This window comes from Erythrolamprus reginae, chromosome 1, assembly GCF_031021105.1.
Source record: "Erythrolamprus reginae isolate rEryReg1 chromosome 1, rEryReg1.hap1, whole genome shotgun sequence".
NCBI classification, from domain to species: domain Eukaryota; kingdom Metazoa; phylum Chordata; class Lepidosauria; order Squamata; family Dipsadidae; genus Erythrolamprus; species Erythrolamprus reginae.
This window is the reverse complement of record NC_091950.1, coordinates 200,002,601-200,026,978: the sequence shown is the minus strand read 5'-3', so window position 1 is coordinate 200,026,978 and position 24,378 is coordinate 200,002,601. Positions and strand designations below refer to the sequence as shown.

Sequence of the window (24,378 nt, the reverse complement as noted above, 5' to 3'; positions counted from 1 at the left end):
CTAAACCAGATAAATGTGTGCTCCTTGGCTGAATGCTTAGCCAATATGAGAAAAATGAATAGAAATACAGTGATACCTTGTCTTACGAGCTTAATTGGTTCCGGGACTAGGTTTGTAAGGTGAAAAGTTTGTAAGACAAAACAATGTTTCCCATAGGAATCAATGGAAAAGTGATTAATGCGTACAAGCCCAAAACCCACCCCTTTTGCCAGCCAAAGCACCCGTTTTTGCGCTGCTGGGATTTCCCTGAGGCTCCCCTCCATGGGAAACCCCACCTCTGGACTTCCGTGTTTTTATGATGCTGCAGGGGAATCCCAGCAGGGGAATCCCAGCAGCTCAAAAATGGGTGCTTCGCTGGCAACGGAAGTCCAGAGGTGGGGTTTCCCAGTGAGGGGAGCCTCAGCGAAATTGCAGCATCGCAAAAATACAGAAGTCCTCGAAACCCCACCTCCAAACTTCCGTTGCCAGCGAAGCACCCGTTTTTGCGCTGCTGGGATTCCCCTGCAGCAACGCAAAAACACGGAAGTCCGGAGGTGGGGTTTCCCATGGAGGAGAGCCTCAGGGGAATCCCAGCAGCACAAAAACGGACGCTTCGCTGGCAACAGAAGTCCAGAGGTGGGGCATCCCAGTGGCGGCGGCTTGGGTTTGGAAGGTGAAAATAGTTTGGAAAAAGAGGCAAAAAAATCTTAAACCCTGGGTTTGTATCTTAAAAAGTTTATATGACAAGGGGTTTGTAAGACGAGGTATCCCTGTAGTTTAAAACCTTCAAATATTTATTGAAAAGTATTAAGTATTTTATATTGAATTTGCATGCTCAAGAAATATCGTTGATACACTAGAGTAAATTTTTGCTTTTTAATGGATTATTGAAACTACTGGAAATTGACAAAATATATAATATTCAGAAGTGGGATTCAGCAGGTTCTGACCAGTTATGGAGAACTGGTAAATACTTTCTATGACTGGCCCCACCACCATCTATTCTGTCTCCTGAGTCCCAGTTGATTGGGAGAAAATATGGATTTTACAGTAACCTTCCTCCACCTTCCCACCAAGCCACACCCACCAAGCCACACCATGTCTGCCAAGCCACTCTCAGAATCAGTAGTAAAAAACAATTGAATCCCACCACTGGCTAATATTCATTTCTTGCAAGCAATAAATTGGCAATGTATAAAGGAATTGCTATATGGAGATAAGAATTCAGCAATTATTATGGAACTAATCAGTGAAGAGAAATAAAAGTGAATTGAATGTAGTAGGAATGCGAATGAGCAAAGAATATGTTAAAAAAATTGAACGTCATATATAGAAATAACAACAACAAAAACAACAACAACAACAATAAAAATGTGTTATTCAAATTATTCAAATTATTTGAGAAAAAGTACAAGAATGGAAATGCTGTGGTTTGTTGGAATTTATGGGATTAAATCCTAAATCAAATGGTAATATCGGAAGCAGTGTTTCAGCAAGATGGAAGCAAGGGTGGTTTGTAAGCATAAAAGTATGGAATAAATAAAAGTGGCTTAAATTAGTTTAAGCAGTCTTTTCTTTTTCTTATTTCATTCTTTAGATGTAATTGTCTTACTATTTATTACTCATTTTCTATGCTCTGCATAATGTTGCTTACACCAAAAGGGAATAATGGAAATGTTAGCATACGTACTGTATATATGCATTTCAATGCTTTTTGCTATTGCATTTATTGAAATGTTAACTATTTTGGAACACAGAAATTATAATTAACTTTTTTCTCTTTATTTTTTTTCCAAAAGAAAAAGTTTATAAGATCTGTGAAGAAAGCGGACACTGGTTTGTGCACCCTATGAGTAACAGAATTTGGACAAACTATACCCTTTGCACTTATGAAATACAGTATAAGTGGCAGGTAATTGCATTGTCAGAAGAATAAAGCATTTAAAAAGTCTAACGATTATGAAATGTCCCCTATGTTAATTTCTATTTGTTTGCTGCTATATTTCAGTAAGGTTAATTAATTTAGATTGCATCCTAGAATAAGTTGCCCTGGAAGAGGGTGCATTGAATTAAGCAAGGCCTCTTTCTCTTAATGTTTATTAAGATTTTATTTTATTATATAAAATAGAAAGAAAAATAAGGGAAATTAAGGGAAGAAAAGGGAGTGGGGGAAAGGGGGTGCAATATAAAATGGGAAAGAGAAAAAGAAAGAAAAAGGGGCAGTGATTTCCAACACTTCTTAGCACAGTACAAAGATAAACATATTTCAACCTTAAATTTTTTGCTTTTACACATGAATATGTGTAACATCAGGAATTTCTCTTCATGGCTTTTTACAAAATGGCGCTGGTTTTCCTCACAATCAAACAATCCTTTAAGGCCTCCAAACACAAGTTCTGCTCTGGTTTGTATGCAAACACTGCAGAAACTATGTCCCATTTTTCATCCAGAATTTTTAACACCCACAATAGTTTTTGAGATTCAGGAAACTTTGTTCCATACTGTTCTAACTCAACAAATAAAGTTTGCATTTGTACAAAATGCTGATCTACAGAATCGTGTGATTCAAGACGGGCTCTGTATAATTTTCTTGATAATTGCACAATATTGCACGCAGACCCACTCACATGCACACTTCTCAACTTCAGCCAGACTTCCTGTGCAGTCTTCCTACATTGATAAATTGTTCATCTTCTAAACTCAAGATGATATCAGCCGGGGATGGTGAATGTATGACACATGTGCCACAGGTGGCATGCAGAGCCATATCTGAGGGCATCAGGGGTTGCCCTATGTCAGCTCAAGCATGAGTGTGTGCACTGGCCAGCTGATTTTTTGCTGTTTCCGTTCTCCCCAGGCTTCAGGAAAGCCTCCTGAAGCCTGGAGATGGCAAAAAACAGCTCAACAGGCCAACCAGAAGTTTGTTTCTGAACTTCCAGTTGGGCCGTATTTCGCTCTCCTCGTGTTTCAGGAGGATTTTCTGAACCCTGGGAACAGTGAAAAACAGTCCAATGGATCTACCAGAAGTCTGAAGGTTTCAGTGATGCTTGAGCGCACACGCAGGAGAGAAGTGCAGGGGTTGTGTGCATGCATGGGAGGAGGGCATTGCATTATTGGTGTGGCATGCGCACTCATGCTATCATTTGCACATGCAACCTTTTGACACCCAAACCAAAAAAAGATTCACCATCACTGATACAGGCCATTGCTTTATCATGCTGCCTCTGATCTATAGATGCTAATGGTGCTTGGTATGGATTAACAACAATATCCCAGATCTCCTTAGCCTTCAGGAAACATTCCTTCTTTGCAACCCAAGCAATATAGTTTTCTGTCCCAAACAAAGCAGAAAACTCTCCTTGCATTCAGCAGCTATCCTGCAAACCTTTTCTGCCTGGTTTCTCTTTTAACACAGGCAGTCCCTCAACTTAATTACAGTCCAGTCTTTCTGTGTGCTCTCGGCCCATAACCTGTCAGAGTGTGCAGCACATCTGAACACTACACAATTAAATGAACTTCAGCAGGATTCAATTATAAAAATGTCTTTATATACAATACCATATAGTAGAATCCAGAATCAATGATCAAAGAAATAATATTCACAGAAGCAAGTTATAATATAGAGGCTAATATAATACAGATGTGTGTCTGTGTGTGTGTGTAGAACAGAGAACTTAAGCCATGCCCAGGCTCCAAGTCATCTCTTATGGCCTCCATACAAACAAATACTGTTTCAGTTTCCAAACAGTCCCCATTTGGCTCACCTGTTGCTACCACTATATATTGGCTGATCTTGTTACTGTTCTGGATTCTGGTTGGAACTTTGGTTAAATTGGAAATAATGCTTACTGAATGCAGGATTTCATAAACAAAAACTCCATCTTTATTTCTCCTCTCTTCCATATTCAAAATGCATTACAGGCAATCACATTCCTTATCTTTAGCAATTAGAGCACACAAGAACATTCCTCCAGGCCTCCTCCCTTATCTTAAGATTTATGTCTATGCAGCATAGTTCAAAGCACTAAGAACAGCTGTAAAATCTCAGAAAAAGAACTAACTTACTTCGTCGCCATACCGGCAAACGGCCATGATGAATTTACAACATTGAAAACTCCGCCCTTCTTCCCCGCTGGCACCCGGACGTGACGAATAAGTCACTTCAGTAACTAACCCATTCCTCCCCTTAATATCTCTTCCCTAACACTTGTTCCCTGCGCCTTTGAACCCTTCTGAAATGCGGATTAAACCATCTAGTATCTGTCTCTTCTTCACTGGAATCTGAACTTATAGCAACGTCCTGTGGCTGGCCTCCCACCTGTTCTGACACCTGTAACCCAGGACCTGCCACTAATTCATAAACACTCTCTGTATCAGAGTCATCAAACTCTTCACCATCCTTCAACTGACCAGGAGTATATACAACAGTTACTAAGCCCTATTCCAGTTCATGAATATACTCTGACAACTTCACAAATGCTTGCAATTAGCATTAAATTTTGCCAGTGCCTTTTGTCTAATGAAGGTCATGCTATTATTTTCTCCATGACTAAAAACCTCAATGTACTGTAGGGTCAGGATTGACCACATCCACAAATTTAAGGAAACAATAAAAAAACCCAGGTTATCCAATTACAGGGAAGTGTGAATACTTGTTAACATGTATTGTTTACTAGACATTCAGTTGAATGTGTTTCCATTTCTCTTGTCCGAATATCCATTCATTCTGGATGAACTGTATGAATAGAGCTAATGTCCTGGATTTGCTGCAATTTGTGAAAAATCATGTAAAAAAGAATAGAAGGCAAGAAAATAAAAACAGTGGGCAATGATCAAATGTAAAATCCTAACAATAAGCTGTTATGAATCCTCATTGACAGCCTACTCGCCAAGCTGCCCTTAGTACAGCATGGCTAATCAAAATTTGTTTGAAGCTTGAGGAACATGTTCAGATTCCTACCAGCTTAACTCCCAGGAAGTTGCTATTGAATTACAGTGCAGTTGGTTTACAAATTTTAAAAGACCGGTTAATACAGACCTTGACTGACCCTAGAGACTTCATTCCAGAGTGGGGGGGGGGGGGGGAGATAGCTTCGTTTGTGAATGGCTAATAATATGCAAGAAATCTGAGAACCTGTTCTATAAAAACAAAAAATAGAGCAGCAGGAGCAAAAGTGGAAATAATACTGTTTCCATTTAGGACAATCTGTGTGATCCCCCCCTCCCCCAGGCACTTTGCTACCCCACCCGTAGCTATATTTTGATTCTGGCCAATTAATCCTGTAGTGTTTTTAAGTTCTACTAAGCAGCAGAATCAAAGGCAGGCAGCAGACCTATGAAGAGGTTCACCAGTGATGCAGCCTGGTTTGAAATCTGAACCTCTATTCAGGCTTTGCTCTGCTTTTTTTAATCTATGAGGATCTGAGCATCCAATTCTACTGACTTCCAGAAGTGACACCCAACCTGGAATCATTTCAAGACCAAGCAAGGTTAAGTTATCAGCCTCTTCCCTCTATGTGTGGATTATTCAGGGCTGCAATGACCAGATTTGGCTGCCAGCTCCATGTCCTTTGTATCTGTCATGGGTGCTTTACAAATCGTACTCAATTTGATTGACTCAAGGTCAAAAGATCTGTAAAGCACTGGACACTGTACAGTTGGATTTTTGCATTTCCCCATGAGAGCTAGGAAGAAGCTTTATTTTGAAAAAAAAAATCCAAGAGACAAAAGTGAAACCCGCAAACATGTATTAGTGATTTCTTTTTATGTCTATTGTCTCGTACTCTGCTTTGTTTCCATTAAAATCTATATTATGCACTGTTCTACATACTATATTCTACTACTATTATTATACTATATTCTATACTCACTTGTAATTCTATATTATATTTTACTATGCTATTGTTTCTATACTATTATTATTATACAACAGGGTTTTAATTCAGACACTATTGTGTCTTTAAAAACTCCCCCCACTCCCTTTCTCTCTTCCTTCCTTCTCTCTCTCTCTCTTCATCTCCCTTCCTCCCCTTTCTCTCTCTGTCTCTCTGTCTGTCTCTTTCTCTGTCTGTCTGTCTGTCTGTCTGTCTGTCTGTCTGTCTCTCTCTCTCTCTCTCTCTCTCTCACACACACACACACACACACACACACACACTTCTATTGTTATTTTCACACTAGCTTGTGTGGTACAATGGTGAAGGTGATGGACCAGGAGTGGGAAAATCCTTGCTTTCTTCAAAATCAACCACAGAGATTCTTTGGAAGTCTTTGAATCAATCATTTTCAGCATAGCTTACTCAAGAGAGGAGTTGTGAGAATAAAATATGCAAAGCAATAACAATAATGGTGTGTTAGTACATTTTTTTAGAGTTAGAATCTCCCATTTCTTAAAAAAAAACATGTTTGCCTAAATTTAACTGTGCTCTTCCTATGAACTCCCTATAATTCCCGACAAAGAAAGGTTGATGGGTTAGCTGGTGAGTGTTACAATGAAACAGAAATATTTGATAGAGATAAGAGAAGTCAAGCTTGCTGTTAATCTTTTTATTTCAGAAATATTTTCTGTTGTTTCCATGTGTCTCAAATTGCCTTACTTGCATTTGTGCTAGCATTTGTTTATTTCCTCCTGATAACACAGTGGGAAATTCTTATTTGCCATGTCATCTTTAGTGTATAATTTTTCCTTCTTAGGCTGTTTACAAAATCATACCACAATACACATGGCTTTGATAAAAACATTTTGGAAGTATGTTCACTTGTAGAAAATGAGCTCAATGTGTATGTGTATGTGTATGCTGTACTTAGTACAGTATATACTCAGAAAGTATGCTCACTTGTAAAAAGAAATAGGGATGACATGGAATGATTAGTACAGTCTGTCAGTTCACAGCCAATTTGGTAGAACATTTTGAGCGAAATGGCTCCAAGCTCAGATATTGTTTTCAGATTCTCATTTTGTCCATGTTTCTACAATGAAATATTTAAAATAAAAAAACAGAATCATGTTTTCCTAAAAAGAGTGACAAAAGGAAGTAGTTTTTAAAATAGTTTTTTTTTTAAAAAAAAAAAAACCTCAGCAATCAGAAAGAAACAAAAGTTCCAGTTTAAAACTCCACATAAATTCTTAGCAGAGGGACTTAAGAATGAGAGGCCACAAGTGAAAATGGCAACCCCTTCTCCTGCCAACTTGATCATCCATTAAAAAAAGAAAGAGCTAGATTTTATAAAATAATCAGGCTAGCCTCTATGTAGAATAGCAGCAGAATTTCAGAAATTGTTATCACCAGCTCTAAAGTCTGGTGACTAAAAGTTATCAGCTGGAACTCACACTCTTCTGTTTTGTAGCCAGGTGTCTTTAACCACCGGACTATTCTTAATCCCATTGATTAGAGTGGTAGAAATTGTTGTGAACTGTACCTATGAACATACATGCCTTATTAATTTATGGATGGAAGTAGTTGCCTAGTGGAACCTCTAGACCAAGATATGCTGAAATATTTCTCAGATATTAGATGTTCTCCAGCAACTATTTTGAAATAATGTTTGGGCTAATGCTTAGTAAACTGTACTTAAATGCTTTTTCTCCTTTCTACATTTTACTACAGACAGCTATGAATCTGTACTACATCTCTATAATTGGTCATAGCCTTTCAATTGTTTCACTGATTATTTCCCTTGGCATATTCTTCTATTTTAAGTAAGTATAATTCTCATTTTAAAATTGAATTCACCTCTGTAGCTTATACAGTAACCATTACCTGTTACTTAATTAATAATAGGTTACTTCTGGCATTCTGAGTACTGATATACAGCAAGAGTTGTATTTATATTGTCCTATTATGAAATTATTGAAGTTACTTGATAGAAAACTGTTTGGTTCATATGATTCCAAAGTCTGTACCTAATTTTATGGCAATTTTGATACAGGAGAGACATATGAAGGCGCTGTTAACTGGGAAGGGTATATAGTGACCAAACCTGCAAGTACAATATAGATTATATGTCAATTTTTCTGGCAAGTTATAAGTCCAAAAATGAATTTGTGTTTAGCCTGTATGTATGACTGTTACTGGCAATTGATTTAAACTGCTGTGGTAAATGACCTTCAAGATGCCAGAAATCAGAAGAAGTTAATTAAACTAATAAGAAGTACACACTGTGTCACAAGTCACTTTGACCTCTGTTTTGTTCTTTATATTATACAAACAATGTATTACTATTCCAAATTCCAAAAATATTTCAGCGTAATGCTCTTCTATCTCATCCAAGTAAATTGTTTTAGGAAATTTGGCTTATATCTAGAATACATCTTCTGCCTTAATGTTTCTTTTCTTTAAATAAATGTTGTTTATATACCTGCAACTGTTTCTTTAATGTACATCAATCATGTTCAGACAAATATGTAGTTATCTTTTAACATGCATACCATTAAATCATTCCTACTTTTTTGGGTAAAGAACCTCTGTTTTTGTTCTATTCAAACCAGAAAGCAATGATCGTCAGGTTCAAAATAAACCAGGATACTAAACCTATTTCGGAATACAGCTTAATATTTTCTTTTGTCTTGATACGGATCACCCTAGTTTTCTAATATGGATAACTCTCCCAAATTAGTGGCTTCCTGGAATAATTAATTTCTATGGCCAATTTTTCACTCACAATGTACTGTAGAGTGAACATTTGTGGAATATCCAATATCACACAAGACTTAGAGCGTTGAACGGCAAGTTAATGTGTTCAGTTCATAAGGTCACTGTGGGCTCTTTCTGGCTCTTTCAGAGGGTCAAATGCTCTTCAAATACAAAACAACTTTCCAATTAGCAATTAAACTTCTAACAAGAAACTGTTCTGCTCAGAGGAAAGAAATAAGAACACAAGTTCTGTCTCTCTACTCTAACTTTCTCTTGCTCATTTTCTTTCAGGAGCCTCAGTTGCCAAAGGATCACATTGCATAAGAATCTCTTTTTCTCTTTTGTTTTCAACTCTATTGTAACAATTATTATTCTATCAGGAGTTACCAACAACCAATCAATGGCTGAATATAGCCCAGTAAGTGTCTACCACATTAGTATTTTTGCTGCTTCATAAAGTATCTAGCAATGTGATCTACTAAACTCAGGGGAACATCATTGTATGTAAATATGTATAGTTTCATCTAATTAAGCAATTATAATAATAAGTGAAATAATATGAAAGAGGAACAGTGTTTATAGGAAGCCTCCTATGCTCCCCAAATATAATCCTGATTATTCTGTTATATTTTTATGGGGGTAAAATAGCTCTTGATAGTAATCTATACAGTAGCCTTCTATCTCTCTTTTGGGTCCTTTCAACTGGATATGTCCATGCTATTTTTTTCGGCAATATTTTCCAGAAATTGTTTGCTCATACTTTCTTCATTGGACTGAGAGAGAGAAAGAACAAGACTGACTAAAAGTTATCAACTGGTTCCATTTCTTAAGGCAGGACTAGAACTCACACTATTCTGTTTTGTAGCCAGGTGTCTTTAACCACCAGACTATTCTTAATCCCATTGATTAAGAATAGTCCGATCGTGGTAGAAATTGTTGCGAACTGTACCCATGAACATATATGCCTTTTTAATTTATGGATGGAAGTAGTTGCTTAGTGGAACCTCTAGACCAGTGATGGCGAACCTTTTTTTCCTTGAGTGGTGGAAAAGTGTGGGTAAAAAGTCAGGACTCCGGTAGTTTGAATCAAACTGGTTTATTCATAGCAAGAGAGATTACAACACACTGGAACGGTAGAATTGCCGGAATGAGGGCAACGGCTAACCCGTTGCCCTTTTATACTCTTTAAAAACGCGGGCTTTTTCCCAACTGACACACATTTAACTTTCGCGGCTATTTTCTGAATAGCCGCGTCTTAACCAATCGCTGATTTTCTGCGAATATTTTTAAACAAACACAACACCCCTCCCTCTTTAGCTGAGACCATGATTACGTGTTAATCCACGTCACGTAGTCCTGCAATCGGATTGGTGGCTTTACAGATCTTTGGGACCTGCGCAGTTCATTTTGCTGGGAGCTGCTTGCCTGGACGGCTGGCTCCGTTGCTCCGCTAAGGCTAGTCTCTGACAGGCCTGGTTGCGATGATGCATTTTGATCTTCGCCAGCCGCCAGGGGCAACAAGCAGCCATCGCTGGAGTCTCGAGGTGGTTCTGGTAAGTCCTCTATTGGTTTGTCTACAGTAGGCAAAATGTCTGGGTTAGTCTTCATTCTCTTGCGTAGTTGGTCGACATGCCGATGCCAACTACGCCCATCTGTTAATATTACAATGTATGTTTTTAAACCTGTCTTATCTAGTACTGTTCCATCTTTCCATTTATCGTTGGAATCATAGTCTTTAGCATAAATTAAATCCCCGATGTTAAACTGTCTCTCACTTTGTACTTTTATTTCTTTTTGGTCATTCTGGTAATTTGGGTGAATTCTGTCTAATTTAGAACGGAGGTTTCTGCCCATTAAAAGTTCTGCCGGGCTTTTGTTTGTGGACGCTGACGGCGTAATATGCTGAATGGTTAAAAATTCATCAATTTGTTGTTGCCAATCTCCTAATGGTGCTTTGTTTAATGCTTCCTTTGTGGTTCTAACCATTCGTTCTGCTTGTCCATTAGCTTGGGGAAAATGAGGTGGAGTGAGCACATGCTTTATGCCCTGGTCTGCAAGAAATAGTTCCATTTGACGGGCTGTTAACTGAGGCCCGTTGTCAGATACCAAAATATCTGGAATACCATGTGTGGCAAACATTTTCCTTAATGCCTTTATAGTTGCGCTAGTAGTTGTGGATGCCATGAGTTCAATTTCCAGCCACTTGGAGTATGCATCCACAACCAGTAAAAAGGATTGGCCCCTGATCGGTCCTGCAAAGTCAATATGTATTCTAGACCAGGGCCCTCTTGGTGTTGGCCACTCTGATGGTGTGACTTTTGGTGGGTTGGGTCTTGTTCTCTGGCAGGGTACACAACCACCCACCCATGACTCTATGTCCTTGTCCAACCCTGGCCACCATAAATGACTTCTGGCAATAGTCTTCATTTTGTCTATTCCTGGGTGACCTATATGCAATAACTGCAATGCTTGCTTCTGTAAGGATTTTGGAATAACAACCCTGTCTCCCCATAATATACAATCTTTTAACACATTCAATTCAAACTGTCTATTCTTAAAAGGTTGAAATTGGTTCGGTTGTTGTTCAATTGGCCATCCCTTTAATATCCATTGTTTAATGTATTTCAAAATTGGATCTATTTGTGTCTGATTGGCTATGTCTGTTGCTGTTAATAACGTTTGTTTACTAGTTTCAATTAATAAAACGCTTGAGGCAGGGGCTGGATCACTGACTAATTCTGTTTGGGGGCACCTGCTTAATGCATCAGCATTTCCTATCTCTTTCCCCCCCCTGTGGATTAAAGTATAATTGTAAGCGGCCAGAAAAATAGTCCAACGAGTCATGCGAGGGGAAAGAAAGGCGGGAGTTTGTTTGTTTCCCGCCAAAATACCTAAAAGCGGCTTATGGTCGGTGATTAACGTAAAGGGCCGACCACAAAGATAATAATGAAATCGTTTAACTCCAGCGACAAGGGCTAACGCCTCCTTGTCGAGCTGGGAGTAATTCCTTTCAGCTGCCGAGAGAGTTTTAGAATAATAGGCTATTGGGGCTTCTGTGCCGTCCGGAAAATTATGGCTGAGAACGGCTCCTATGCCGAACGGTGAAGCGTCGCAGGTGAGGGACAAGGGCATAGCTACATTATATTGTACTAAGACACTGTTGGAGGAAAGTAAATTTTTTACTGCTGTGAAAGCGGCTTGTTCTTTTGGTCCCCACGTCCAGGCAGAGTCTTTCTTTAGGAGGTTATGAAGCGGTTCTGCCACCGTCGCTTTCTGTTTAAGAAAGACGGAATAAAAGTTAAGGAGTCCTAAGAATGCTTGTAAATCTGTCTTATCTGAGGGGGTGGGGGCATTTTTTATGGCATCAACTTTGTCAGTTGTGGGGTGAATTCCAAAACGATCTATTGTAAAACCCAAAAATTCAACTTTGGGCACAGCCCAAGAACATTTGTCTGCTTTTAAATGGAGTCCTGTTTCTTTAAATTTAGTCAAAACGCGCCTGATTCTGTCCCATAACTCAGATTTGGATGTGGCTGATATTAATACGTCGTCGAAATATGGGACGACCCCAGGAATATTATTTAAAATGCGTTCCATCAGACCTTGAAAGATACCTGGGGCGGTAGAGACTCCAAACTGGAGCCGGGTGCATTTAAAGGCACCTCTATGAGTTACGATTGTCTGGGCCTCAGAGGTGTCTTGATCTACGGTAAGCTGTTGATATGCCTGTGCCAGGTCCAACTTCGCGAAGATGGACCCGTTTCCTAAGGTGTGCAAGAGTTGTTGCACTACTGGGATTGGATAGGCATTATGCTGTAGTGCTTTATTAATCGTGGCTTTATAATCTGCGCAAATTCTAATAGAGCCATCCGGCTTAACGGGCGTTACAATAGGGGTTTCCCATTTGGCATGATCAGTGGGAATTAAAATACCCTGAGCTATCAATTTGTCCAATTGTTCATCCACTTTAGGCAAAAGTGGAATGGGAATTCTACGGGGCTTTAATCGGATAGGCGATACATTTGGGTCCAGATTAAACGATATGGGGCTGCCTGTATATTTACCCAGAGTGCTAGAAAAAACTTCGGGAAATTCTTTCAACAAATCATTTGGGTCAAAAGAGTCACATACATTGTTAACCCCTGAAATTTCAATGCCTAAAGGTTGTAACCATCTAAGTCCCAATAATGTGTGTTTAGGACCGTCAACCACTAACAGAGGTAAAAACCCTTGAAATTTTTTAAACGCAATAGGAACATTTAAGCATCCTAATACTGGAATTGAATGGCCCTGAAAATCACTCAAACCCGGTTCCCAAGGTTGCAAGTCAGTTTGTTTTACACGAGGTAAATATAATCTAAGTTTTTCCCAAGGCATTATGGAATGTCTGGAACCGGTGTCTAATTCCATTTGGCAGGGGTGGCCGTTGAGGAAAAGAGAAACAAATAGTTTGTTTTCCGCAGCGGGGAAATTGCAGTTTACGGAAGAAGGGGAGTTACCTCGTTGGGTAGAAGAGGGCGAGTTGTCAGCCGGGCGAGAAACGTTGCGTGAAAACGGTGGTCGTCGATTCCTCGGTGAAAAATAGGGTCGTTGGTTCTGCTGAGTTGCTGGAGTTGGGTTGGCGGCGCGGCAGACTTCAGCGATGTGGCCGCGGCGCTGGCAACGGCGGCAATAGGCGTCCTTGAAATGGCAGCGAAAACGAGGGTGATTTCCGTTGCAGCCGGCACATCTGTCTGCACGGGAGGCTTCTTTGGCATCATGGTCGGAGGCTCTTCGGATTTGGAGACAGGTGTCGTCAGGAGTAGCGGATTCCGAGTGTTTTTCATCAGGAGAGCAGGCGTGCCAAGGTGATTCATCAGGAATGTGATGAACGGTGGAGGTTGCGCGTTTAATTTTGGCAACAGATGTTTCAGATACCTCGGAGGCTTTTGCTGCCTTAAGAATGTCTTGGAGAGAGGCATCCTCATCAACTAAGTATTTCTTCTGGAGCGTGATATTGGTTAGACCGAAAATAAGGCGATCAATCAATTGTTCCTCTGGATCCTTGTATTTGCACTTCGGAAGGAGTGCGCGTAGCCGAGTTATAAAATCGTTGGTGGATTCTCCGTCCGCTTGCCTCATCTGAGCGAATTGATGGCGGTATACGCGGACAGGAGTCGTCGGCTGGTAATGAGCGGCGAGTTTTGCTTGTAGAGTTGACCATGCGACAGTTTCCAGGGTGTCTGGGTCAACGAGTGTAGAGGCTAGGCTGTAGACTTCTGTGCCGCAATAAGCGAGGAATATAGCTTTCTTCCTCTCGTCATCGGCGTCATGTAGATTGCTCGCTTTCAGGAAAAATGTGAATTTGGACATATACGAGGTCCAAGCTTCCGTCTCGGAGTTGAATACAGGCGGCGGTGGAGCCATGGCCGAGTTCATGGCTGCGTTAGCGGGAGTTCGACCTCCTCGTCGCCACTAAAAAGTCAGGACTCCGGTAGTTTGAATCAAACTGGTTTATTCATAGCAAGAGAGATTACAACACACTGGAACGGTAGAATTGCCGGAATGAGGGCAACGGCTAACCCGTTGCCCTTTTATACTCTTTAAAAACGCGGGCTTTTTCCCAACTGACACACATTTAACTTTCGCGGCTATTTTCTGAATAGCCGCGTCTTAACCAATCGCTGATTTTCTGCGAATATTTTTAAACAAACACAACAGTGGGCGCGTGCTATCGTGCATGCGCAAGTGCCCACATCCATAATTCAATGTCTGGGGAGGGTGAAAACAGCTTCCCCCACCTCCAAGAGGCCCTCTGGAGGCCAGAAATGGCCTGTTTCCCAAATTCTGGTGGGCTCAGTAGGCTCATGTTTCACTCTCCCCATGCTTCAAAGGCTTCCCTGGAGCCGGGGGAGGGTAAAATTCCTGAGCCTCTGTGCGAGCCAAAATCAGCTGTCCTGCACACACATGCATGTTGGAGCTGAGCTAGGGCAATGGCTCGCATGCCAGCAGATATGGCTCTGTGTGCCACCTGTGGCACCCATGCCATAGGTTCGCCATCACTGCTCTAGATTCTCAATATAAGAAAATAAGCATCTTGTTATAGTGGTTTGAACAAAGCAGTCTTAGAAATGGAATTTGGAACATTTCTATTCACAATGCCAGAGTTATTTCTGTGTTTTTGGACAGGTAGCTTGAAGGGTTCAAGTGGATTTCTGTTTCTAAGAGTGATTGACAGAAATAGATCTATTGTTTATTCTTGCCCAAGAGTTTAAATTAGATTAAATTAAACTCTTAAATTATTAGAGATGATTATGATGATAACGATATGATAACAACAACAACTATGAAAACACAAAGATTTTGGCAGCAACCCCTATCAATCATTAGCACCAGTCAGTGTTATTTGTGACACTTTTTAAAATGTTCAGTTGACTGAGTTTCATGTTTAATTAATAAAAGAGATGCTATTACTGATGATGATAGTGTTTTGAAGCAGAGAGGGGCCTTTTCTTTTGTTTGTTCTTTGTGTTTACATTGTTGCTAGTTCAATACAAATTGAATTGGTTCTATCCTTTGCATATTACAAGAATATCGGTATAATTATATTGGTCTTTTCTCCCACAGGTTGGATGCAAAGTAGCACAATTCATTCATTTTTACTTAATGGTTTGCAATTATTTCTGGATGCTCTGTGAAGGCATTTACTTGCACACTCTGATTGTGGTGGCTGTATTTGCAGAAAAACAGCATTTACTTTGGTATTACCTCCTTGGATGGGGTAAGATATTTTACTTCTTCTCCTCCCGCTTCCTAAATATATTAATATCATTTTCTGGGCCCACTTGTACTGTCATTTTATTTCAAGGGGAATTTCAATATCATCCAAAGGAAATCCAGCAGCAATTTGTAACCTGCATTACTTTATTCACACAACCAACAGATGCAATATATCATTTTACATTAGATATCACTCCCCACACTGGAAATATATATTTTGTGGCTTTTAAGTGTGTCTTACTGACTCACAAATCTTATCTTAGCTAAATGGGGAATATGTTGGGCAGGAAATGACTTCTTTGATTTAGAAAAAGTAGTCTTCTATTAGAAAAGGGCATGGGGGCATGATTATTCATTGTTTCCCATCTTAGGAGTGTTTATACAGGCCACATTAATTGTTGAAAAAAAAGTATTATCCATTCCTACAGTGGGGGAAAAGGCCACCATTTATTTTTCCAGGAGTTCCTTTGACCTCTTTTGTTCGCAGAGTAAAAAGAAGCCACACCTCTTGAAAAACCTAAGCTTTCCCCCCCTCTTTAATGGGTCAATAGGCGTTGATTTGCTTTATTCTCTCATTAAATTCCAGAAGGGAGGAACCCTTTCTCCCCCTGGATGTTTTGCATCATGCCGTGATCTAAGTGCACCTCGTGCCCCAACACCCACAATTGTTGTTTGCGATTGTTTATGTGTTGCTAATGCATCTGGGGTCCATCACTTTAGCTGACTAAAGATGCTTATTTCAAGTTCAGTTTTGCATCTTAGACTCCAAACATGTTATGTATTCTAGTCTGTGCCATCTCTCTCTATTCTGACTCTCTTCCCCAATCACGTAAAGGCTCTTTCCAACTGAAAACGCTTCTTTAGAAAAACAGATATGGCGATTAATCATCAAATATTATAGGCATTTAGGAATGATTTCTAGATTTAGCTAAAAGTGTATGCAAATAATAGGAAAGGAATTATTTCGGGTCATGTAAGAGGTGATCTCTGTGCTTGTGGCATCATGAGGGAACATGATAAGCTTCAATACTTCAGAGTTCCGTTGAGGAGAGGGAAGAAAACAGATTAAAATTAAGAGGTATAAGAGATAACAAACATTCCTAGAAGCTAATCCATAGCAATTAATTTGGAAGAAAGTGGAAAATTAGAGGTGGTAGACCCAGGCAACAAAAATAGGAGGAAGGAGGCAGCATTAGAAGAACAGTTAATACCAGAAGAAGGGATGATACTTAAAAAGGTCTCCTGTCAGGGAGACAAAGACTAGACATAATTTCTGGGGTTGGACAGGACTCTGGTATTTTTCTTGATATTGGAACCTCCTAATAACCACCTTTGTTACAGACAAAATTATGCTAATAAATACAGGCCTACCTTGTGCAGTGTTATTATGACCATAAGCTTTTAAAATGAGTAATTTAGATTTGAGCCTACTATTTAAATCAAGGGTGTTGGATGCTATGTAGCTTCTGGGATCAATTTTTATTCTTTCATAACACATGCTTGTTTTAAGAACTATTAACAATCCATTAAATGTGGATCTAACAGAGGGATTTAATTTATGGAGACCCATGTACAGAGACATTTTAATGTCACTTTAATTAGGTGAATTAAGGCTTAAATCAAGTTGGATTTATAGCTTCAAATGCCAGTATTATAAAAATAAATTGTTCTATATTAAAGCATATGTATTGCTAAGGTTGATTCTAATTCTCTATGGGCATCAACTCAACTTATTACCGTAATTAGTGGTAACTGTGGTGCGATAAATTATAAACAAATCAACCGTGTGTGTGTTTATGTGTGTGTGTGTGTGTGTGTGTTAAACTTACAGCTATTTCTGCTAGTGTAAAAGTATCCAATGCAGATTTATATAATTCCAAACCAGTTCTTGAAATGTCTTGATTATTTTCATTTCACATGAATGTGTATATATATATAGAGGACATATCTGTAGGATCAGCCATTAGGAGAAAATTTTCTTTAGAAAATTAGCCTTAGTTTGTTTTGCTGTTTTGTATTTTACCTTTTATGATAAAACAAAACAAATAAGCAAAAAATTAGCCTTCTCCTAAATTCGATGTCCTCCAGATGTGTGGACATATTCTCCCAGAATATTCTTCAGTAACTATTTGCGGTGGAGAATTCCACCCAACACATTTCTGCCAGTTGCTGCTTTAATTCAAATGAGATTTTGACAGCATTTTGAGAGCAACTGTGGCTGTCTCCAAGAAACCATACCTGCTGTTTTTACCATTTTGCACTCCTAGTCACATGATGCTGTTGTATCACAAGGCTAGCCGAGAAATTTGAACAGGCAGGTAATAAGCTCCTGTATACACATCCTGAAATCTACTTTCACCATGAGATTGGATTGATTATTTATTTATTTATTTTATTATTTGGATTTGTATGCCGCCCCTTTCCGAAGACTCATCAAGACTAACTTGATGAAGCTAGTCAGAGTTGGAAAATATCAGAAATCTGAATTTAAAACCCTATACTCCAAAATATTCTTGTGGACATTTTAATTATTTACTGGCTGAGTTGATTCATACCCATTTTTTCATCCAAAAGGGCAACTAACAGATGTGAAATATAATTAAAATATAGACGGTTAAAATATACATAATTAAAATATGAATATAAATGATGATAAAATGAAAAGGAGCAGGCACCAAGAATGGTTTGTATCTACCTAACTGTAATTTCAGCTAACCTGAGGGTCAGAGTAAACTACCTGACATCCAGCCTGTGTGTGTGTGTGTGTGTGTGTGTGTGTACACTATCTATCTATCTATCTATCTATCTATCTATCTATCTATCTATCTATCTATCTACCTATCTATCTATCTCTATCCTATCTATCTATCTATCTATCTATCTACCTACCTACCTACCTATCTATCTATCTCTATCCTATCTATCTATCTATCTATCTATCTATCTATCTATCTATCATTATGTATTATTATTATTCATTCGACTTCTATGCCACCCAATCCTGAAGGACTCAGGGCGGCTTACAATATAAATAGATACAAAACGATAAAAAGAAGTCAAACATTATCTAAGACTAAAACATTATCTAAAACTAAAACAACATGAAAAGGACAGTTTCAATAAGGTCCCACTCGTCATCTTCTGGCTGTTTGCCCTAGCACAAGGACAAAAGCACCAGCCTGAAGATGAAGAGTGGGACCTCATCGAAATGCCGCCAGAAATCTCTGAAACTTACATGGGAAGAAACCCGAATATGCCAAGACCTTCATATCTGTACCTGTGAGAATCTACGAAAACATATTATATATAAATGTATATGTACATTTATAAAACATGTATATATATAAATGTATATGTACATTGTCTACTATATATATTGTCTCTCTATATATATTGTCTACTACTTCTTTGGGAATTTCTATACTGCCAGTATTGCGTCAAATGTTGAGATGTTTTACTGATGCAATACTCATAATTCCCTTGCCACATCAGTTGAGTAGAAAAACTTGGTCTCAAGCCACTTGTGCTTTCTTGCTTTCTCTTCTGATGAAACTGGCTTGAAAACAAGGCTGGTGGTAAGGGAAAAGATGGTTGTGGTCAACTTTCATGGGCTGGGTTCCAACAAAGCACTTAGAATGTTTGCCTGGATGCATGAATTTAGTGGCCTCCCTCTGAAAACTTGGAGAGTTCGTGTGCTTATGAATGGATTAAAGGTGCAAGGAGCTTTAACATCTGGCTAAAATTATATCTTAATGGCAAAGTAACTAAAACAAACTTATTTAGCCGACTGAAGGTTTGTTCAATGTTAGAATTAGTTGCAGAAGCATTGGAAGCTTAACAAACAATAGTCTTTCATTTCCTAAACAGAAATAGTTTTTTAGCTTTCCTGACAAGACTATTTCCAAGCAAACTCTTTCTAATCAGGCTCATGGAACAAAGTCAAATGGTTACAATGCTTACTTGATGTTAAATTGTATTTTTTTTTTAAAAAAAAATGGAAATTGTCCATGTATGAAGAGCTCTGGATAACCATGCTTGGACAATAGCAAAAAAAAAAAAGATGATGATATTGTGATAGCTCTGTACATACCTATGATACAGTTGATTAAGGCCCTGAGTTGATTAAGGCCCTGAGGTAGAACTAGTGATAGGAGTTGTGGGGTGGTTAATTCCTCCTTGAGGGAGGGAAATAGACTCACCGGCTTTTAAAATGGTCATGGTGACTGCCTCTTTGGTTGGCCATCACTGACCCAACTGTATCATCTTCATCCATTCTCCAATCTTCCCTTTTTAAGAGAAAGTTCTAGGGGAAAAAATTGCACTGCCATATATTAGGCAATATGCTTCTGAATGGTCCATGGTCAATTAACTGTTTGAAAATCAGATTATATACTATACAACATTAATCTTATATTGAAAGTGTAGAAAAGTAGTCTTATCTTCCCTTTACATCCATAGAGTAAAGTAGCCAGAAGATGCAACTGTAGAAATAACTGATAAGGAAATGCCCAAAATTCAGAAGAGCCAGTGAAAAACAAAACCCACAAAAACTATATAACCCCTTAAAGATCAGCAGATTTATTATATGTTTTAATAAACTACATTTACATATGTTTTGATAAACTACATCCTATATTGTTCCAAAAGGTGTTTTTCAAGAGGCAACTGGACTTTCTGTTTTTTCTTTGAAGATGTTTAACTTCTCATCCAAGAAGCTTCTTCAGCTCTGGGTGAGAAGTGAAATGTCTTCACAGAAAAAACAAGAAAGTCCAGTTGCTTCTTGAAAAAACACCTTTGGGACAACCATGACCTGGATGACTGAGAATCTCCATAGACATACAGCTTGTATTGTTAGTTGGTTCTTTTTGTAGATAATTTTCAGTACCTGTTGAAATGGGCATCAGTCTTATAGTAATGACCCTGTCTTGGTACCACAGCTGACAATGTAATTCAAAGAAAGCATTTCCAAGAATGGCAGTTTTCCACCTTTGTCCCACTGCCAGTAATTTTATCTACCTGTGAATTGGCTCTGATGCTTGTATTGTAACAAAGGAATAGGAACATAAGAACCTGTAGCCATGCATAAGGGTTGGTTGAAAAACTCCCAATCCCTGAACTTTTTAATCTCAGATACTAAGGACTTAATTTGAGAGCTTCCAAAGTATATACTATCTCACTAAGTTTTGCATCTAAATCTCATAATGAACACAATGTATGTGATTATGGTGCTGTGTTGTGATCCTTGGGACTGGGAGGAAGGGAACGGTATGGGGGAACAGGACAGCAATATGCTAAGGGCACCTTGCTGTCCTTAAAGATTAAGAGAACCCCCTTTTCTCCCCACTCTTTTTTCTTGATTTGTTTTTGATATATAAGTATAAAAACCTACACCTTTAAAATTTTCCTGCTGAAAACTGTTCCTTCAGTCGGGGTTCACAGACTGTTGGGTATTCCAATAGCTAGGTATCCAGAATGAAGGAAGCTGCATGATGAGATGCCTGACACAAAAGCAGCCTATTATTCTGAAGATACATAATGGTTAATATATTTGAAAAGGGTGGTTGAGTGACTAGAAACGCAATACACGTTTATTTAATTATATTTTTACAAAGCGGTAGGTTACTGCCTGGGGGGGGGGGTGTACGCAGTGGGATAGCAAAAATGAAGCTCCACCCCAGATCACCCAATTTGCACTGAAAGATGTTGAAAGAAAATGCAGGGCGTCCTGTATAAGCCACACCCACAGTGAGGTAGTAAAAACTTTTGGTAGCTCTTCCCTGTTTTTACATGAGTGTTTTTTTAGTCAAAAGCAATTAGTCCCATAAGGAAAGGGGAATTGGGGCCTAGGCAATAAGAGATAGAGGAAGAAGGTACAAGATTAAGGCATTAAAAAGACCCTTCTGAGGGTTCTTCCATTGCAGATGGGAAGATTCTTCCATCACACTGCCTTCTGCTGCCAGTCAATAGAAGCTCCTTTCTCTAATTGCGAGGTCTCCCAATTGCTGGGAGGGAAAGGTGGTATTTCCTAGTGATCCTTGTGAGAATCCTGGCAAAGGCCGTACAACCTCTTGCTTCTGCACTCCCAAAGTTGAAACGTCTCAGTAAAAAACCCACCATTTGCTCTTCACAGGATTCCCATTGATACCTTCCTGCATACATGCTGTAGCCAGAAGCTTATATTTCGATGACAAGTAAGTCACTCCTGTCTTTGAATGAGTTTCTATTTTTTTTTAAAAAGTCTCTTACAAAAAAGAGGACAAAATTATTCTTCTTTAACTTTTTTTTTTGCTTTTGTTTTAATATTCTGCAGGTGCTGGATCAGTTCAGAGACTCATCTGCTGTACATCGTCCATGGTCCTATTTGCGTGGCTCTTTTGGTATGAACCTTTAAAGACAGTTTCTCTTCTTTTCTTTTTTAAAGAACATACTTGGTTTTATGCTTTCTCATTCTGGAAGGACTGTTCATCTTTTATTTAAATGGATATAGGCTACACAAAAAGTACATTGAATGTGGTCACCTACATTTGAGACAGAGGTGGGTTCCTCCCAGTAGTGGCAGCCCACTGGTGATTTCACCATCATGCCCCCCCCCCCAACATCAGGAACTGACTTGAGTCCGAGCGCGGCTCTCCCATTGTTCCTATTTGTGCCTCAGACAGCCCAGGTACATTGATTCCCTCCCTTCCCTGCTGAGAGGTGAAGATGGAGAACGGCATGCTCTCCCCCACCTCTCTCCTCCCATATGCCTCTTGGCCACCTCCTCTCAGCCGCAGGCTGTTTCATTAAAGGCAGAGAAGGGGTGGGAGCAGGAGCATCAAGACCGTGGTGGTAGTTCTTCTAGGGGGCTCCAGCCTGAATGTTTTTCCCCATTCGATGATCCCAGGCATGTTCTGGGCTTCCTGGGGTCCGGGGGGGTGGTTGATGGAACCAGTGGCAGAAGCTATCTCTGGTTTGCCCCTCTCAGCAGTCCTAGAAGCTCCAAATGCTCAGCGATCATTCTAAGCATCTTCACACGTTCTGGACTTCTCGGACTGCTGGGAGGGAGGATGGAGCAGGAGCTATCTCCATTCCCCCCACCTCAGCCACCTGAGAAGCCCCAAATGTGCAGCAATGACCCCAAGCATCTTTGCACATTCTGGGCTTCTCAGGCTGCTGAGAGGGTGGGGAACAGAGATAGCTCCTGCGCCTGTCCCCCGCTCAGCAGCCTGAGAAGCCCTGAATGCACAGCAATGATCCTAGGTGTCTTCACACATTTCAGGCTGCTGATGGATGGGGCAGAACAGGTGGTAGGAAATATCTCCATTTCCCCACTCCCAGGCAGCTCCAGAAGCCCCGAATGCCCAGCGATGATCCCAGGTATTGTCACACATTCTGAGGGGGGGGAGCTATCTCCATTACCTTTCCCCCCCCCCAGCAACCCGAGAAGCCCCAAATGCCCAGTGATGATCCCAGGTATTTTCGCATGTTTCAGGCTGGTGAAAGGGGGCAGAATAGGCAGCAGGAGCTATCTCTATTCTTCTCACCTCACTAGCCCAAGAAGCCCTTAATGCGCAGCAGTGATCTGAGGCACCTTTGCATGTTTCAGGCTGCTGGATGTGTGTGTGTGTGACAGTAGCTATCTCTGTTCCCACTGCGGTCTTGTTGTTCCTCCTGCGGGGAGCTTTGTTGGAGGGTGGGTAATGTCCCCCCACTTCTACAACCTCTGCCAAGCTCCCCTCTTCACTGCCAGCCTTGGCCACCACCATCCAGCTCTTTCCACCCCTTCCTACCTTTAATGAGCCCAGGCTATGGGAAGACCCTTGGCTCATACATAATGGCCTCCAGGCCTGTCCCTGCAGAGATATCCAAGGAGATGCTAGCCGCAGCACTACTGTTTTTCAAGAGCAGCAGCGGCATCGCTGCCAATATTGCCAAGAGCTTCCCTCCTCACCTCCGTAGCCACTGCTTCTAGCTGAGGGACTGAGCACCATGGATGAAGGTGACTCTCTCGATAGACCAGAATAGATAGATAGAAGAAGACGAGGTGGCTATCCCATTGAATATGCAACCCACAAACCAGTGAGTATGTCCCACATCGACCCATGCTCCATCCAAGCTAAGGATTCAGATGAGGATCCTTCTCAAAAGTCTCAGTTTCTACACCACATCCAGTGGAAGTGTGTTGTGCATGTCAAACTCTGAGCAAGTCCTGAAAGTTTCTTTCTGCCTTCTTCTCTTCCTGCATCCTGTTGAAAGCTGCTTAGTCAACTGCCTGCTTGCCTGGAAAAACTGAAAACCTGACATTTAAGAATTTCCCCCGGCCCTTCACTTGAAAATAATAAGAAGCTCACATTTGACACTTTTCCTTTACTTTTGCCTAAAGCTTCCCAAAGCTTTCTGAAAGTATAACCTTTTATACTGTTAATTTTATAGAGTTTTATACCATTATTCCTTAGTTGAAAATATTGAGGACTGTTAAAAGGTACTGTTCTTTTAACACTTTTAATCATCTAAGGAATCCATTACTGGAACCAAAAATGCTATATGAGACTTGCTTGTCTTTTAACTACAGCATTTTCTGCATATAAAGGTTTGCTGTGCTGCCATGTGTAACACACACTTTGTATGCAAGATATAAAATAGCAAAAATAGTAGTAACATCTCTGAAATAACTAATATGTGACCAGCAAGCCACCCCACACCCAGGCACATGGCCAGCAAGCCACTCCACACAGTCACATGGCCAGCAAGTTCACTCATACATAACATAAGCCACGCCCACAGAATGGTAGTAAAAAAAATTAGGAACCCGCCCCTGATTTGAGGGTAGGGATTTCTTGTGAATGTTGTGAAATGTGTCGGTGTTCGATCTCTGTGATCTGATAGTCTGTTTCAATGGTTGGAATCTAAAGAGTTGAGTTTCTGTACTATTGAGCCCCTGGGAGAGATTGACGTTAGCATGGAGCAGGATACGTTACTCCAGCAAGCCTGATAATGTACCTGCTGAGCGGGGCTGTTTCCACCAGTCTCC

At 40.0% G+C, this 24,378-nt stretch overlaps 1 protein-coding gene across 3 annotated transcripts in view; it reads left to right on the top strand.

Moving 5' to 3' along the window:
• Positions 1-24,378, top strand: part of LOC139156372 (calcitonin gene-related peptide type 1 receptor-like) — a 103,850-nt gene that overhangs the window by 70,940 nt on the left and 8,532 nt on the right. For all 3 annotated transcript variants that reach the window (XM_070731905.1, XM_070731906.1, XM_070731907.1), the window contains 6 exons: positions 1,779-1,891; positions 7,584-7,675; positions 8,901-9,027; positions 15,216-15,369; positions 21,499-21,559; positions 21,679-21,745. In XM_070731905.1, coding sequence (XP_070588006.1) covers positions 1,779-1,891; positions 7,584-7,675; positions 8,901-9,027; positions 15,216-15,369; positions 21,499-21,559; positions 21,679-21,745 — 614 coding nt within the window. The remainder of the gene's footprint in view (positions 1-1,778; positions 1,892-7,583; positions 7,676-8,900; positions 9,028-15,215; positions 15,370-21,498; positions 21,560-21,678; positions 21,746-24,378) is intronic.